This window comes from Silurus aristotelis (genome assembly GCF_946808225.1).
Source record: "Silurus aristotelis genome assembly, chromosome: 11".
NCBI classification, from domain to species: domain Eukaryota; kingdom Metazoa; phylum Chordata; class Actinopteri; order Siluriformes; family Siluridae; genus Silurus; species Silurus aristotelis.
In genome coordinates this window covers 2,281,381-2,297,865 of record NC_139584.1, presented here as the reverse complement: position 1 = coordinate 2,297,865, position 16,485 = coordinate 2,281,381, and the positions used below count along the sequence as shown (strand labels likewise).

General features: G+C 42.1%; 1 protein-coding gene across 3 annotated transcripts in view; it reads left to right on the top strand.

The window, feature by feature from the left end:
- Positions 1-2,149: 2,149 nt before the first annotated feature.
- The window catches only part of otud5a (OTU deubiquitinase 5a), a 38,683-nt gene continuing 24,347 nt past the window's right edge, over positions 2,150-16,485 (top strand). The window contains exons 1-2 of one of the 3 annotated variants that reach the window (XM_083554966.1): positions 2,150-3,063; positions 8,247-8,340. In XM_083554966.1, the coding sequence (XP_083411092.1) occupies positions 2,491-3,063; positions 8,247-8,340 (667 nt within the window). In that variant the 5' untranslated portion in view covers positions 2,150-2,490. The remainder of the gene's footprint in view (positions 3,064-8,246; positions 8,341-16,485) is intronic. The other 2 variants (XM_083554968.1, XM_083554967.1) reach the window with 2 other exon arrangements.

Below are 16,485 nucleotides of genomic sequence, written 5' to 3'. Positions count from 1 at the left end.
CAGAAGGAAGCATGAAGTGCTCTAAAGCTTCCTGGTAGACGGCTGTGCTGAGCTTGGACTTGATAAAACACAGTGGACCAACACCAGCAGATGACACATTTCCCAAACCACCACTGACTGTGCAAACTTTACACTGAAACTCAAGCAGCTTGGATTCTGTGCCTCTCCTCTCTTCTTCTTCCAGACTCTGGGATTTAGATTTCCTTATAAAATTTTATTTAATCTGAAAAGACGACTTTGTCCCACTGAGCAACAGTCCAGTCCTTTTTGTCCCCAGGTAAGACACCCCTGACGTTGTCTCTGGTTCAGGAGACATGAGGAATAAGTCAGTTGTAGCCCATGGAGACGTCTGTGTGTGGAGGCTCTTGAAGCACTGACTCCAGCTGCAGTCCACTCTATGTGAATCGCCACATATTCTTGAATGTGCTTTGTTTAATCTTTTTCTACCACATCTTTTCCTTCCATTCAACTATGAATGTGCTTGGATCCAGCAGTCTGTGAACAGCAGCTTCTTCAGCGATGACCTTTTGTGTCTTACTCTCCATGTGCAGGGGGTCAAGCATCATCTTCTGGACAACTGTCAAGTCAGCAGTTTTTCCCCCATGATTGTGGAGCCTGAACCAGACTGAGACACCATTTAAAGGCTCTGGAAACCAGTGCAGGTGTTTGGAGTTAATGAGCTGATTAGAGAAAGACACCACGAGACTCCAATATTCAACTTTTTCACAATATTCTCATTTTCTGAGGTTTTTTATCGGCTGTAAGCCAAAATCTTCAAAATTAAATAAATAAACACTTTAAATATATCAGTCTGTGTGTGATGAATCTATATAATATACCAGCTTCACTTTTTGTATTCAATTACTTAAATAAATAAACTTTTAAATTATATTCTGATTTATTGAGATGCACCTGTATGTATTAATGATAATGATGATGATGATAATAATGATAATAATAATAATAATAATAATAATAATAATTATTATTATTATTATTATTATTATTATAAACCCAGTGCACAAAGCCAGCTCCATGAAGATCTGCTATACATGTGGTGGAGCTGAAGATCTCCTGCTGTAGACCTCAAAACCTTTTGAAGGTCACCTACATCATTACCTGACTTTATTAATTAGCTGAATGAATCTCTATAATCACACTCCAAAATCTAGTGGAACATCTTCCCAGAGGAGTGGAGGTTATTATAACAGCAAATGGAGGCCATGACTCTTTGTTTTTTTTAATGTCTGCTCTGAAAATCTAAAATCTGAAAACCAGTTGAACTTTCAGTATAAAGACTGACATAAGAATCAAAAGGGAAAGAAGGTGGCAAGAGTGAATTTTTTTTGGGGGGGAAAGTCCACAATATATTATATACAGCATAACACAACACAAAATCTATCCTTTCTAGTGTATTAGTATGAGAGTACTAACACTGCTAGGTTATGGACTTGCATACTATTTAGTGTGACAGTATGTGACTCAGGCGAGCATACTATCCAGCATACTGCGATTTTTGAATACTATCCAGAATGTTAGTATGAGAATAATGACATTGCTATCTTATGGACTTGCATACTCTTTAGTATGCAACTGAAGACAGAGCCCGTTTCCGTTCTTGCATACTATCCAGAATATAAGTGTGAGAATAAAAACAGTCAATTTATAGACCTGCATACTATTTAGTGTGGCAGTATGAAATTAACCAGTAGCCAGTTATATACTATCTGGTGTTATGTGAATAATATCAGTCAATTAAATTAAATTAATTAATATACTTGCATACTAGCTAGTAATTTAGTATGTGAACAAATACAGTGATTCGAAAGATTTAATACTATTTAGTGCAGTAGTAATTACATACTAGCCAGTTTAGCCTTGCGTACTATTTATTACAGTAGTATATTAAGGACGTTATCCAGTTTCTGCTCTTGTATACTATTTAGTGCAATAGTATGAAATTAAATACTAGCCAGTTTCTGCTCTTACATACTATCTAGTGAGTTAGTATGTGAATAGGAACAGTCAATTTATCAACTTGCATACTTGCATACTATTTAGTGTACTTTTTGAAAGATGCCTATTACTTTTTAGTAAGCAAGTATTAAATCGTGGACGTTGCCTTGGACACTTAAGAGGAAGAAGAAGAAAAAACCCGGCTGCAGAGCGGAAGTGACGTATGCACGCCGTCAGCCCTGTGTTGATGTTTTGTGGAGAGCGGACGGGAAGCAACGGCAGCGGCTTTGTTTTTGTCCCCTACCCGCGTCGCCCCTTTTCGCTGTTTAAAAGCCGCTCGGGTGTCCGCCGAAGCGCTCCCGGAGGCGGACACGGACACTGGAGGACGACACGGCGGCTCCCGGTCGAACGCGAAGACGTTTTAACGGGAGGACACTCGGTTCTCTGTCCCCCTCTCCTCCTTCCTTCCTTCCCCTTCTCTCCCCCCACCTCCCCGACCCCGATCTGCTTTAAATAAACGACTGGCGAGCCGACATGACGATTCTGCCCAAGAAGAAGCCGAGCTCGACGGTCGGCGTTTCCGATCACAACGACGAGTCTGACCGACGGAGCGGTTCTGACGCGCACCCGCACCCTCATCCGCACACGCATTCCCACGCCGTGCGGACGGGCGCCAGGCCCAGAGCTTCTCCGCCGCCGTGGTCGTATCAGACCGCTCCGCCTTCGTCCAGGGAGGACCGGCGGAATGAGCCGAGCTCCCGGCCGCAGCAGGCCTCGCCTCCGCCCGTGGGCTCGGGCTCCCCGGCCGGCCCGGGAGACGGCAGCGGGATCTCAGGTGTTCGTGGAGACCTCGCCGGTGGGGTCGGATGCGGTGGCGCTGGTGGGATCGGGATCGGGAGCTGCTGCTCCGGCCCGGGGCTTAGCAAGAGGCGGCGTCAGGCGACTTGCACCGGAGGAGTCGCAGGCGGAGGCACCGGACCCGGCGTGTCTGGAGGCGGCGGCGTTGGTCCGAGCTCGGATGCCGAGGAAGGCGCCGGTTACAACAGCGAGGATGAGTACGAGAACGCCTCCCGACTCCAGTCCGAGGATCCGGCCACGGTCGAGCAGGTAAAGCGCAGCATGCTAACTGACTAACTAGCATCCTAGCTAGCTAAACAATTAGCACCGAACGTCAACAACCGCCTTAAATATACGTCCGATCGAAATTTAACTTTTGTTATTCATAATTTTAATAAAATGTCAGAATTTAATCCTGATTTTTATTTTTTTAAAAAAATGGGGGAGAGATTTATCGATTTGAGCGAATCTGAATGAGCTAGCATCGGGGTTTATAGCGAGCAGGAAGCATCGCTTTCTCACATTCTCACTTTTAAAAAGACTTTCACACAACAGACCTGATCTAAAGTCTTATTAAAGTTTATATCAACTTTATATTTACCGTCAATTAGCGTTTAAATGATTATTAAAACATTTAAAAACAAACAGGGAGGAACTGCAGTGGCCCTCTCCTGTCACTTCAACACTCTGATTTACTGTATAAACACGTTTATTTATATTTATTTATCATTAAGAATAATATTTCATGTAATATAGATGTATATAATTATATAATATCTATATTTAAGAATAAGAACACTGCCAATTTATGAAATTGCATACTATTTAGTGCGGTAGTATGCAATAATGTGTTCAGATAATGTAACCGGATCTAAACCTGCATACTATTTAGTGCGGTAGTATGCAATAATGTGTTCAGATAATGTAACCGGATCTAAACCTGCATACTATTTAGTGTAGTATGTAACTAGGAACGTAGTTGAATCTCGACTTGCATACTATTTAGTGTAGTAGTCTGCTAGGACATTGTTTTTGTTCTTGCATACTATCTAGTAAGTTAGTAAGATAATATGAGCAGTCAATATATGGGCTTGCATACTATTTAGTGTGTTAGTAAGCTACTTGGAAATAGTCAGATCTGATCTACCATTAATGCAGTAGTATGTTTTTTTTTATTTATTTTTATTATTATTATTTACTTTTATTGCAAACTCATGAAACCAGTGTTACCGGTTATAAGTATTTTAATGATAGATACCAAGCTAATAATAAAGTAGCTACCAGCGTAAAAAAAATTACCCGAATGTTTACATTGTAAAATACACGCACATTAGATGCCCATTAAACAAAATGTCACTGCGTCCAGACCAGACGGAGAAAAACGGAGCAAAGCAGCGTGGACATGAACCAAATCTGTAAAGAGTGTTATTGCATTACTTGCATGTATTGAAATATTTCAGCTGTGTGTGTCTTGTCAGGTTTGGGGTCGTGGTTTAAGGAACTTCACGCTTGTTTTTCGTAAGTTGTTCTAAGCGATTTGTGCCTAAACTCCTTTTAGAACTCAGTAATATGTAAACTTGCTCTGGTTACTGGTCCCTTGTGATTTCTTCCACTGTCGCTATAGAGATCTTTGTGTGAATGCTCCAGAGTGCTTACTTTGAAAAGTTCGATTGTAGCCGGATCTGGTTTTGCATACAATTTAGTGTGGTAGTATGCAATTTTGGTCTTCACCAGTTTCTACTCTAGCATACTCTTTAGTGTAGTAGTATGTGACGATTAATCAACCGATGGTTTTTAAAATAGATACCGGATTAAAAAAAAAAAGCATTTAAAATGGTACTGAACTTTATTACAAAAATAAATGTCATTTTAATGCTCTATACTTTGAAGACATAAGATGGCAAAGATGAAATAAGGTACAACGCAAGACTATCAAAACAAACAGCACGTGGTATCAGTGAGTCACCTCTAGAGGCCGCTCTCGTACAGTATAATGACAGCAGACCTTCTCAGGGCTTCAGCGCAGACGCAACCCGGAAAAACTAACGATATGGATTTTTACTGATGGTTGATAGTTTCAGCAATCCGCTATCGCTGCTGATTAATTGAATAATGCAATAATAATAATAGCAAAACCGATAGATTGGTCAACATTTAATATTTACTGAGGTGGTTCGGGGCATTGTCAGTTTCTGATCTTGCATACTATCTGGTGAGTTAGTGTAAGAAGAAGAAGAAAATATATGGACTTGCATACTGTTTAGTGAGGTAGAATGTGACTTGGAATTTACCCAAATCGGATCTTGCATATTATTTAGCTACTTAGTGCGGCAGTATGATAATAAAAACCCAGTCAGTTTATGGACTTGCAGTCTATTTGCATACTTAATGTGATTAAGGACGTCGCCATAGATTCTGCGCTTGCATACTTTTTAGTAAGTTAGTATGAGAATAAGAGCACTCAATTTATGGACTTGAATACTGTGTAGTGTGACAGTATGCGACTAAGAATGTTGCCCGGATCTGGACTTGCATACTATTTAGTGTGGTAGAATGTGGTATAAACAAACCCAGATCTGGTCATGGATACTATTTAATGCTGCAGTATGCTATCAAGAATGTTGCCAGAGTTTCTGCTCTTGCGTACTGTTTAGTGTGAGAATAAGAACAATTAAAACTATGGTCTGGCATACTTTTTAGTGTGGTAGTATGCTACTTGGAACATAGCCGGATTCGGACTTGTATGCAGAAAAGAAGCCTTTATTTGTCACATATACATTACAGCACAGTAAATTTTGTTCTTCACGTGTCCCAGCTTGCTCAGAAGCTGGGGTCAGAGCGCAGGGTCAAGGGCCCAAGAGTGGCAGTTTGGCGATGCCGGGTTTTGAACCCCCGATCTTCTGATCAGTAACCCAGCACCTTAACCACTGAGCTACCACCTGTTGCTTAGTGTTGTAGTATGAGAATAATGGGCTTGCAAACTATTTAGTGTGGTAGTATGCGATTTAGAACATGACTAGTGACTTTGTATAAGAATAAGAACATTCATGGACGTGCATACTATTTTGCGCGATAGTATGCGTCTTAAAATGTAGCTGGATTTACTCTTGCATTCTTTTTAGTCAGTTAGTATGAGAATAAGAGCTAAAATCATGGACATGAATACTATTTAGTGTGGTAGTATGCATTTAAGGTCAAAGCCAGGCTGAGAGAAGAGGAGAACATCTGTGAGCAACAGTTTGGTTTCATGCCGAGGAAGAGCACCACAGACGCCTTATTTGCTTTGAGGATGTTTATGGAGAAGTATAGAGAAGGTCAGAAGGAGTTGCATTGTGTGTTTGTGGATTTAGAGAAAGCGTACGACAGGGTGGAGAGAGGAGTTGTGGTATTGTTTGAGGAAGTCAGGTGTGTTAGAGAAGTATGTAGTTATGGTGCAGAAAAGTGTGTGAGGGTGGTGCAGGACAATGTATGAGGACAGTGTGACAGCAGTGAAGTGTGCAGTAGGAACGACAGAGTAGACTGTAGGTTGGACTGCATCAAGGATCGGCTCTGAGCCCTTTTCCAGTGGTGAAGGACAGGTTGACCGATGAGGTCAGACAGGAGTCTCCATGGACTATGATGTTTGTGGATGATATTGTGATTTGTGGTGAGAGTACTAAGCAGGTGGAGAAGAGCCTGGAGAGGTACACGCTGGAGAGAAGGGGAATGAAAGTCAGTAGGAGTAAGACAGAGTAGATTTGTGTGAATGAGAGGGAGGGCAGTGGAGGGGTGCGGTTACAGTGAGAAGAGGTGGAGAAGGTGGAGGAGTTCAGGTACCTGGGGTCAACAGTGCAAAGTAATGGAGAGTGTGTTAGAGAAGTGAAGAAAAGAGTGCAGGCAGGGTGGAGTGGGTGGAGAAGAGTGATAGCAGGAGTGATTTGTGATAGAAGAGTATCTGTGAGAGTGAAAGGGAAAGTTTATAAGACTGTGGTGAGATCTGAGATGTTGTATGGATTAGAGACAGTGGCATTGAGTAAAAGACAGGAGGTGGAGCTGGAGGTAGCAGAGCTGAAGATGTTGAGATGTTCGTTGGGAGTGACGACGATGGACAGGTTTAGAAATGAGTTTATTAAAGGAACAGCGCATGTAGGACGTTTTGGAGACAAGGTGAGGGAGGTGAGATTGAGATGGTTTGGACATGTGCAGAGGAGGGACATTAGGTATATCAGTAGGAGAATGCTGAGGATGGAGACACCAGGAAAGAGGAAAAGAGGAAGAACAAGGAGGAGGTTTATGGATGTGGTGAAAGAAGACATGCAGGTAGTTGGTTTGAAAGAGGCAGATGTAGAGGACAGGGGGGTGTGGAGACGGATGATCTGCTGTGGTGCCCCCTAATGGGAGCAGCTGAAAGAAGATGAAGAAGAAGACTGGTTACAGGTGTTTATAAGCGGCACATTGATTTAGAACTCTGATTCAACTGATTTGACCTCAAATTCTCTCACCTGGTCTCTCCCACTCGTTCTCTCCCGGTCTCTCCCACTAAGTAACTAATTGCATGGTGGAAATGACGCAGATCGAAGCGCCTTGCGTTTTGCTCATGTGCAGTACAGAGACGTGAGCGTTTTCAGATTTTTTTGGTGGATGAGCAATTTATAGTAAACAATAAATAAATTAAAAAGATAGTGTAGATGCTTGAGCTTTTTTAGACAAAAATGCAGTTTTCAAATTTGTTGGATTAGTGTAGGTAAAGCCTCCACCAGGGGTCGCTAAACACGTTTTTTTTTCCTTCTCACTGTGTAACATCAGGTTTCCTCTGTGTGTTCAGTATGTAATTCTTCCATACTGGGAGGAACAACAGGGGGCGACAGTTTACACCCATCCTGAAGAGTGAATCAGACTTATATGAAGCTTTCTACTGAAATATAACCCCTCTCTCTCTCTCTCTCTCTCTCTCTCTCTCTCTCTCTCTCTCTCTCTCTCTCTCTCTCTCTCTCTCTCTCTCTCTCTGTCTTTTCTTTCTTTTCCCCATCCTTTTCTCATCATTTACTTTCTCTCTTCTTCCTCTGTTTCTATATCTCTCTTTCACATCTTTCTTTTCCCTTCTCTCTCTCTTTCTCCTTCTTTCTCACTCTCTGATTTTCCCTCTTTTTCTTCTCTCCCTCTCTTTGTTTGTTTACTCTTTATCTATCTATCTATCTATCTATCTATCTATCTATCTATCTATCTATCTATCTATCTATCTATCTATCTATCTATCTATCTATCTATCTATCTATCCATCTTTATCTTTGTCTTTCTATCTTTCTTTCTTTGTCCGTCTCTCTGTCTCTTGCACACAATCTTTGTATCTTATCTCTTTCTGTCTCATTTTTTTTCTCTTTTTGAAAATCTCTCTATTCCTCCATTTTCTTCTCTCTCTCTCCCTCTCCCTCTCTCTCTCTCTCTCTCTCTCTCTCTCTCTCTCTCTCTCTCAGCAGGAGCACTGGTTCGAAAAAGCACTTACAGAAAAAAAAGGCTTTGTGATTAAAAAAATGAAGGAAGACGGCGCGTGTCTCTTCAGAGCTGTCGGTATGTAACTCTACACACACACACACACACACACACACACACACACACACACACACACACACACACACACACACACACACACACACACACACACACACACACACACACACACACACAAACTCCTCCAAATGTCTCCGTGATCATGAGGGAACATCAGTCCTGCAACTGGAGATGAAGCGCCTCAAAGGGGCTGCAGTACCACTATCTGACACTCGGTGGCGCTCGTATTCCATGCTATGTGCTCAAATCTCCCCGTGATAAACTCCGCTTCTGTTTATGACAAAGTGCATTTCAACATCAGACTGAACGCCCTCTGCCCTGTCGAACCCTGGTTGGGTTTTTTTCTCCCTTGCTTGTGTTTTTTTGCACTTACCTGCAGAGGCAGTGAGAAGCTGTGAGGGACAGGGAGAGGCTGTAAGGAGCGGTGAGGGACAGTGAGAGGCTGTGAGGGACAGTGAGAGGCTGTGAGGGACAGTGAGAGGCAGTGAGGGGACAGTGAGAGGCAGTGAGAGGCAGTGAGGGGACAGTGAGGGGCTGTGAGGGACAGTGAGACAGTGAGGGACAGTGAGGAGCTGTAAGGGGCAGTGAGGAGCTGTGAGGAGCTGTGAGGGAGAGTGAGGAGCTGTGAGGGAGAGTGAGATGCTGTGAGGGAGAGTGAGATGCTGTGAGGGAGAGTGAGATGCTGCGAGGGACAGTGAGATGCTGTGAGGGACAGTGAGATGCTGTGATGAGCAGTAAGGGATACTGATGAGCAGTGAGGAGCTGTGAGGGACACTGATGAGCTGTGAGGGACACTGATGAGCTGTGAGGGACAGTGAGGAGCAGTGGAGAGCTGTGAGAAGCAGTGAGCAGCAGTGAGAAGTTGAAAGACAGAGGGATTTTTCTGTTTACATGAAACTCGCTGCTTCGCGCTTTCTGTTTCAGCCAGAACTTTTCCCCTCCAGCTGTAGATGTGACTCATTGGAAATGATTCGTTCAACATTTTACTCTTTATTTCTCATTTTGTCTCCACCTGCTTCTTTCATGACACTTCTTATTCTTTATCTACACTGTGCAAAAGTTTGTACACAACTTTGACATTCAACAAAATATTTAGTGGACTGCAGGTTAATTTTTACATTTAATTTAAAGGGGAAAAAATGGTTTAATGCCCAGGAGAGTTTTTTAATAACTTTGTAGGCATAAAAGAAAAGTTATTATTATTATTATTTTTATTTATTTTTATTATTTTTTTAAGTAACTTTCCTAACCATGAAAGATATTTTAAACCTTTTCCTTAATAAGTTCCTTAATATATGAATATATTCCTAAATATAGGAAAAAAAAATTTCCTTTTTATTTTATATATATATACATATATTTTTTTTTTTCCCTTTTTTAAAAAAAAGTAACTTTCCTAGGCATCAAATATTTTTTTTTATAAAAAAAACTTTCCCAAGCATTGGGAAAAAATTTAATTTTTTAAACTTTCCTTGGCATGAAATAAAAAATTTTTTAATAAAAAAAAAAAAAAAAAAAAAAACTTTTCCTAGTCATAATTTTTTTTTTTTTTTTTTTTTTTTTAAAGTTTTAGAGCCTGAGAGAAATTTTTTAAAGAGAAAAAAATTCATGAAAGAGAATTTTTACTATATATTTTTTATAACTTTTTTTTTGCTTCAAATTATTATTTATTTTAATTACAAAATGTAAATTAAATCAATGGCATCATGTACCGTTTCACTGCCGTTTCATTTCTAAACAAAAGAGGGTTAAAATAGCTGATTGTGTATCGCAAAATCCTTCATCATGACACTGATATTATGCGTGTATCGCTCATCCCTAACTTGTAGTGTGTTGGATTTCTAAACGTTTGCAGGTTTTTCCCCACCCACCAACGACCGTTTAGAGTCGTGAAGTTCGAGAAAAACAATCGCTGACGATATTTCGCTAAAAAAAACACGAGGCATTTTTCTCTTCCGTTTTCCTCAGAAGCGTTTTATTTTTTAACGAATGACGTGTAGCACTTTTATCCGTTTATACTTACTTCATACCGAGTCTTTAATAAGACAAAAATAAATACATTCGGGAGAGCGCACATGGTCACGTGATATGTCTTTTTCTGAGGACTTCATCATGGCGGAAAAACTATCCAAGTGTCACAGAGCGCTGACGCTGGAGACTCCCTCCAAAAATTTTATATAAAGTTATACAAAATAAATACGAGTTGTTGCCATAGAAACCTTTTTGGACCAATCAGGTTTGAGCTCTTTGTAGTTGGCAGTGATTTCAACGATGTCAGTTCACAGGTTTGTGCTCTGAACCTGACGTTTATATTTTAGTGCAGTGAAGCAGAGGGACGCTAACTTTTGGAAGTTAAATGTCGGTGTCCCAATTCTAAACCTCATGTATTTATTTTTTCTTTTGCGCTCCTTTTTTTTTTTTTATTGACCTCTGTGGGCTGAGGTTAATGGCATTGTGACCTACATATGAGCGCTCTGAAGTTCCCAGCAGGGACTGCAGTGTGGAATTCCCGCGCTGGTGGTGTCTGATCGGGTCTCGGTCCGATCTCAGTCCGGTCTCAGGTCAAAATTACCTTTTAAACCTCGCTTTGCTGGTAAAAGCCGCGTTACCCGAGGATCTCATTTACCGGCATTACACACCCCACAGGCTCTGTGTGTGTGTGTGTGTGTTCGTGTGTTCGTGTGTGTGTGTGTGTGTGTGCGTGTGTGTGTGTGTGTGTGGTGAGTTTTCTTTTATTTAAAACCAACACAGTCTGACTTTTCTCTGAACTGATAACCGCACTCTATTTCGTGCTGTTCTTCGAACCCTTACAGTAAATTCAAACCTCAAGCATATCACACTGTGTGGCCAAAAGTTTGTGGACACCCGGCCATACGATTTTTAAACGCCGAACTTTTACGTCCAGGATCCTTCGGGTTTGAGCGACAGGATGAAATGGCGCATCTCGGTTTCGGTTGATATCCGGAGTACTCGATTCGGTTTTTCCTCTTGTGTCTAATTGGAATAAGTACGGATAAGTAGCGGGTGTTGAAATGAATCGTTTCTACGATGCATCGCGATACGGACACGGACGATTCCGGAGCCTAACTGATTACACGACTTGCTAATCAGGAACAAACCTGCACATGAAGAACATCTTATTCCTCCTTCATCACCACATTATCTGTGTAAAGCTGCTTCGAGACCATCTTTTTGGGTTAAAAGCGCAATACAACTGAAAACGAATCGGATCCACGTGCCGATTCACAACCCCACAAATAAGATATCAGGGAATGCAAACTTTTCCAGCGGACCGCGTGTAAAATTAGAATCCCCGTGTCAATCCTTTGAGGGACGCGTCTCGGACGAGTTACGCAATGGCGTGTGAGCGGCCAGCCGTGGCGGCAATGGCGGTTGATTGTGTACTCTTGGGGATTTGCATGGCGCTTTAGGAGCGAGGTGACATTCGGGTCACTTGCGTCAGGATGCCTCGACCTGACCTGCTCTACCTGGCAACTCGGGTAAATAAAAAATAAAAAAACTGCTTCAATTGTGATTTTGAGGACTTTACACTCACACGCACGCTCGCACAAAGTAATGTGTTTGTTTAAAGAAGATTGGAAACGATGACGCCGACCCACGAGGCAGGTGGACGGGTCATTCCTTCTCGGACCTCGGGTTTCTCGGCAGGGAAGTGGAGACGGTGGAGGACTCATTTCGTTTCCCCCCCTAGACCCCCTCCTTTTTTTTATTTTTTTTTTTATACATCACAAATGAACACACTCGCACCTACACCTGCTGCATGCGTGTGTGATAGCGAGAAAGCCTATGTGAGGTTTCGGTTTTGTTGATTCGCTGAAAAGGTCGTTTGCGGTTTCGTGCCTGGTTTTTTCGGCTCGAGCGCAGGCTCAGGTGTGAAGGTTTTTGAGCAACCTCGAGCTCTTTCAGAAACAGGGCTCGTTTGGAGAAACCTTCCATCATAATACAGTAGAAGTTAAGTTGATTCCATCGTCTCTCTCACACACACACACACACACACGTGGTGTAAATGTGCATGCTCCAGGCATGAGGATATGTAAACTGGGTTACCGGTGGAACGTGAACAGTCGCTTTGGGAGAAATGGGAAGCAGCATCAGGTCCTGGAGACCAGCCTCGTGCATGGACCCATCTGCTCACTGCCTTCTATTTATAGCTGGGTTTTTTCCTGTTTAATGTAATTGACATCAATATACGTAGGAACAGATAAATACAATGCTGCAAAGAAGCAAAGGTGCAGGGAAAGGTGAGAAAAAGGGTACTAATCAGTACCTGGGGTGGGGAATGTGGTACTAATCAGTACCTGGGGTGAGGAATGTGGTACTAATTAGTACCTGGGGCAGGAAAATGGGCTCTTATCAGTACCTGGGGTGAGGAAAGAGGTACTAATCAGTACCTAGGGCGAGGAAAGGGGTACTAATCAGTACCTGGGGCGAGGAAAGGGGTACTAATCAGTACCTGGGGCCGGCAAAGGGGTACTAATCAGTACCTGTGTTGGGGAAAGGGGTACTAATCAGTACGTGTGTTGGGGAAAGAGGTACGGGATGGGAAAAGGGGTACTAATCAGTATCTGGGGTGGGAAAAGGGGTACTAACTGGTACAATGGGATGGGAAATGAAGTACTAAACAGTACCTGGGGGTGGAGAAAGGGTACTAATCAGTACCTGGGGTGGCAAAGAGGTACTAAACAGTACCTGGGGTGGGGAAAGGGGTCCTAAACAGTACTTGAGTTTGGGGTTCAGGGTGAAATCTTCATTCCCAAGATGTACAGAGGAGATGTACAGTGTCATGCTGGAACTGGTTTGGGTCTCCTAGTTCAAATGAAGGGCTGGGAAAAGCAGGTGTCCCAATACTTTTGAGTAAACAGCGCGTATAAAAACCAGACGAACCGATTCTTATCATTTTCCCCGTTTGGATTGGATTAGTGGAGATTAGCACCAGGTGAACGTAAGATGAACCGTGACACTCAGGAATGCACACGAAGTTCTTAAATGTTGTGAATCGGACCTCTCCAGGCTCGAATCCACCGTCTGTGCACCTGTTTCCTGCCTGACCCGGGATCGGATAATCACGAGTCACCTGGCGCATTAAAACGCCTTTTAGATGTGTCCCAGTTATCAGTGCTGTAATCGGAGGTCCTTTATTCCTCCAGTTTCCCGTTAACAAGCGTCCGCTTCCTCCACGATTCAGCCACAAAGCAAACCGGAGCGCGTCATGGGCCGAGCCGATCCACGATATTCCGGGCAATGCGACCTGCGCGATTAGGTCCGATCAGGTCCTTCCAGGTGTGATATCAGATCTTCAGAAATCTTTAACTTGGGGCCACATTCACAGAAAAGATCTTCGTCCTGTTGTTCCGAGAAGTAACATCACACTCGATTTTTTTTTTAATGTTGTAATTAAACGCTTTAACGTTCTTCAGTAATGGAACAGTGAGGAACACGATCTGCCAGCCGCCTGTTCTGTTCAAAAGCTTTCACAGTAGGACTGAAACATCCGCCTGTGTGTGTGTGTGTGTGTGTGTGTGTGTGTGTGTGTGTGTGTGTGTGTGTGTTCATCACAAGCAGCCTCTGACGTTGTGTTTGTGATAAAGCTTTTAGAAACAGGGTTGAAACGTCCTGAGCTTCTAGAAAGATGCTGGTTCATGGTCAGTGCAGTGTTCTTTATTCGTATGAGCTTCTGCAGGAAAAAAAACTTGCCGAGGTCAAAATATGAAGATAGGCAAAAAAATATATACCGTGTGTGTGTGTGTGTGTGTGTGTGTGTGTGTAAATATATATATAAAATGTGTGTATAATACATACGAGCTCCTCAGATTGATTCTTGGACGTCCCACAAACCCACATAACTCAAATTTTACTTAAGAACATGACAAGAATCTATGAATGAGTTTTTCTTTTATTTGTTTCTTTAATTTTTTTCTTTAAATTTTTTTTAATATATATATTTTGACATTTAATACTTTCATTTCCAAACAAAATGCAAATAACGCATACGGACCAGTTTTCAGAACTAACAATTGATTACCGTTCTTTTTTTTTTTTTTTAAACACTTTAAAAGACTACGGTATTTTTATCTTCATACTCCAGCGCTTTTCTCCAAAACCTCGAGTCGGATGGAAAGAATGAGAAGGCAGCCGTGCCTACCAGTGTCACAGGGGTATAAATATGAGGTAACACACAGACAGAATTCCCTTATTCACTCATCACGATGGGTAAAACCACTGTGTTAACATAATACTAGTGTGTTTATTAGTATTTTTATATGTTCAATTAGACTGTACTTTTTTTGTGGTGTCACACTAAAGGTGAATAGCTAGAAAATTCCACCCACGTTTATTCTAACTGGTTATTACCCCGTGGAATTATTTAGAATTTCGAAGAAAAATATATTTGTGGTATATTTTCATTGATATTAAAAAAAAAAGTTTTTTTTAATAAATTTTATTTTATTTTTTTATTTATTTTTTTATGAACCTTTATACTTGTGACTTCTGAATGTGATCTTAATGATAAACAGTATAAATACGAGGTAACACGTAGGTGGAATTCCCTCCCTCGTTCCCCACAATAGAGAGATGTTGCGTTTCAGCGAGATACATTTTTCTGCTCGTAATTTTCACGTAGGTTACATTCACGTGAGCTCAACCCCCCCCCCCCCCCCCCCCCCCCCTCAGGAACGTTTCCAAACTTCGCGAAAGTCAAGTGCCCAGGAAGATTAAAATCATTCTTGCGTTTACTTCCTTCTGAGAATCTCATTCCCTCGTTCTTACGCTCCACTGACCTGGTCCTCGACTATGCCAGGAATGCAGAGTGACTCCACACAGCCGTGGGTTGACCTGACGCGAGAGCGTCTCGCTCGCACACACTCCAGACTTGGGCATGTTGTCCCGCGTATGGAAATTTTCGTCGTATGCAAACGATGTTGCACAAGAGGAGCACCGCTCGGTCTGCCTCTGCTGTTTTGAGGCGAGGGCAAATGCCGTGACCCGGTGTAAGTCGGGGGCAGGAGCGATGAGGGGGTGGCACTCGGGGTTTTACTGACCGGTTTGGCGTGGGAAGTTTCTGAAGTAGAGTTTCCTAATAGAAATCAGCCGATTCTTCATTCCAAGCTCGGAAAATCTGAGTTTCTCAAGCGCTCGGATTTCCAACTTTCCAAATTCCATTTCACAAAAAAAACCTTATACCTGAGCATAAGATTCGAACATCTCATTCCTCATTTAGTCCTCGTTTTCTCTTATAAGAACCTCCACTCTTCTGGGAAGATGTTCCATTAGATTTTTGAGTGAGATGCATGAGGCCAGTAGGGTTTATGTAAAGTTGTAGGTGTTGTAGGTGAAGCTGAGGAGGCCTGGGTTTCAGTCAGCGTTCTAACCAAAGGTGTTCACTTGGGTTGAGGTTTAGAGGCCTACAGCAGGAGATCTTCCACTCCAACCTATGTAAAGCATATCTTCATGGAGCTGGCTTTGTGCACAGGGTTTGCTTTGTGATGCTGGAACAGGTTTGAGCTCTTCTAGTTCATGTGAAGGGGAAACATTTAAAAGACATCCAATACAATTGTGTAATTGTGGAAAAGTCATGTGTCTAAATATGTTTTGTCTCTATAATGTAGGTCTAGATAAATAAATAGAGTTGTGTATATATTTGAAAAGTGCTCGCTTTTAAAGTACTTTCCCTGATCTCGAAACAGTTGAAGCTCTGAGTTGGATGTAGGAAGTTCTGAAATAAAAAAAAATATGAAGTATCTAATTTCTGTGCTCTTTTATAAAATCCCCTTGTTTACTTCCTCTCACAACCCAGAAGAGCAGAACACCTACATCACACCTACAAGTGGAGACAAAAGGGGAGGTACAGATCTCACTCAGGATCTCACTTAGATTCAGTTCTTCTCAATCACCTTAACGGGTTCTGTTTTTCTCCTCTAGGCTCGCAGGTGAAACGTTCCTCACAAATATACGACGTCTAGACGTCTGCTCTGGTTTTTGCCAGTTTTAGAGTGTCCTAGTTTGAGTGAAGAGAAAATTTCATTCTACTGCATCCAAAGACGACATTATATTATAATTGTGTGTGTTCAACTTCGTGGTAAACACCATGTTTGTGGTGAGTCTTGTGAGGAAATTGGGACAGAT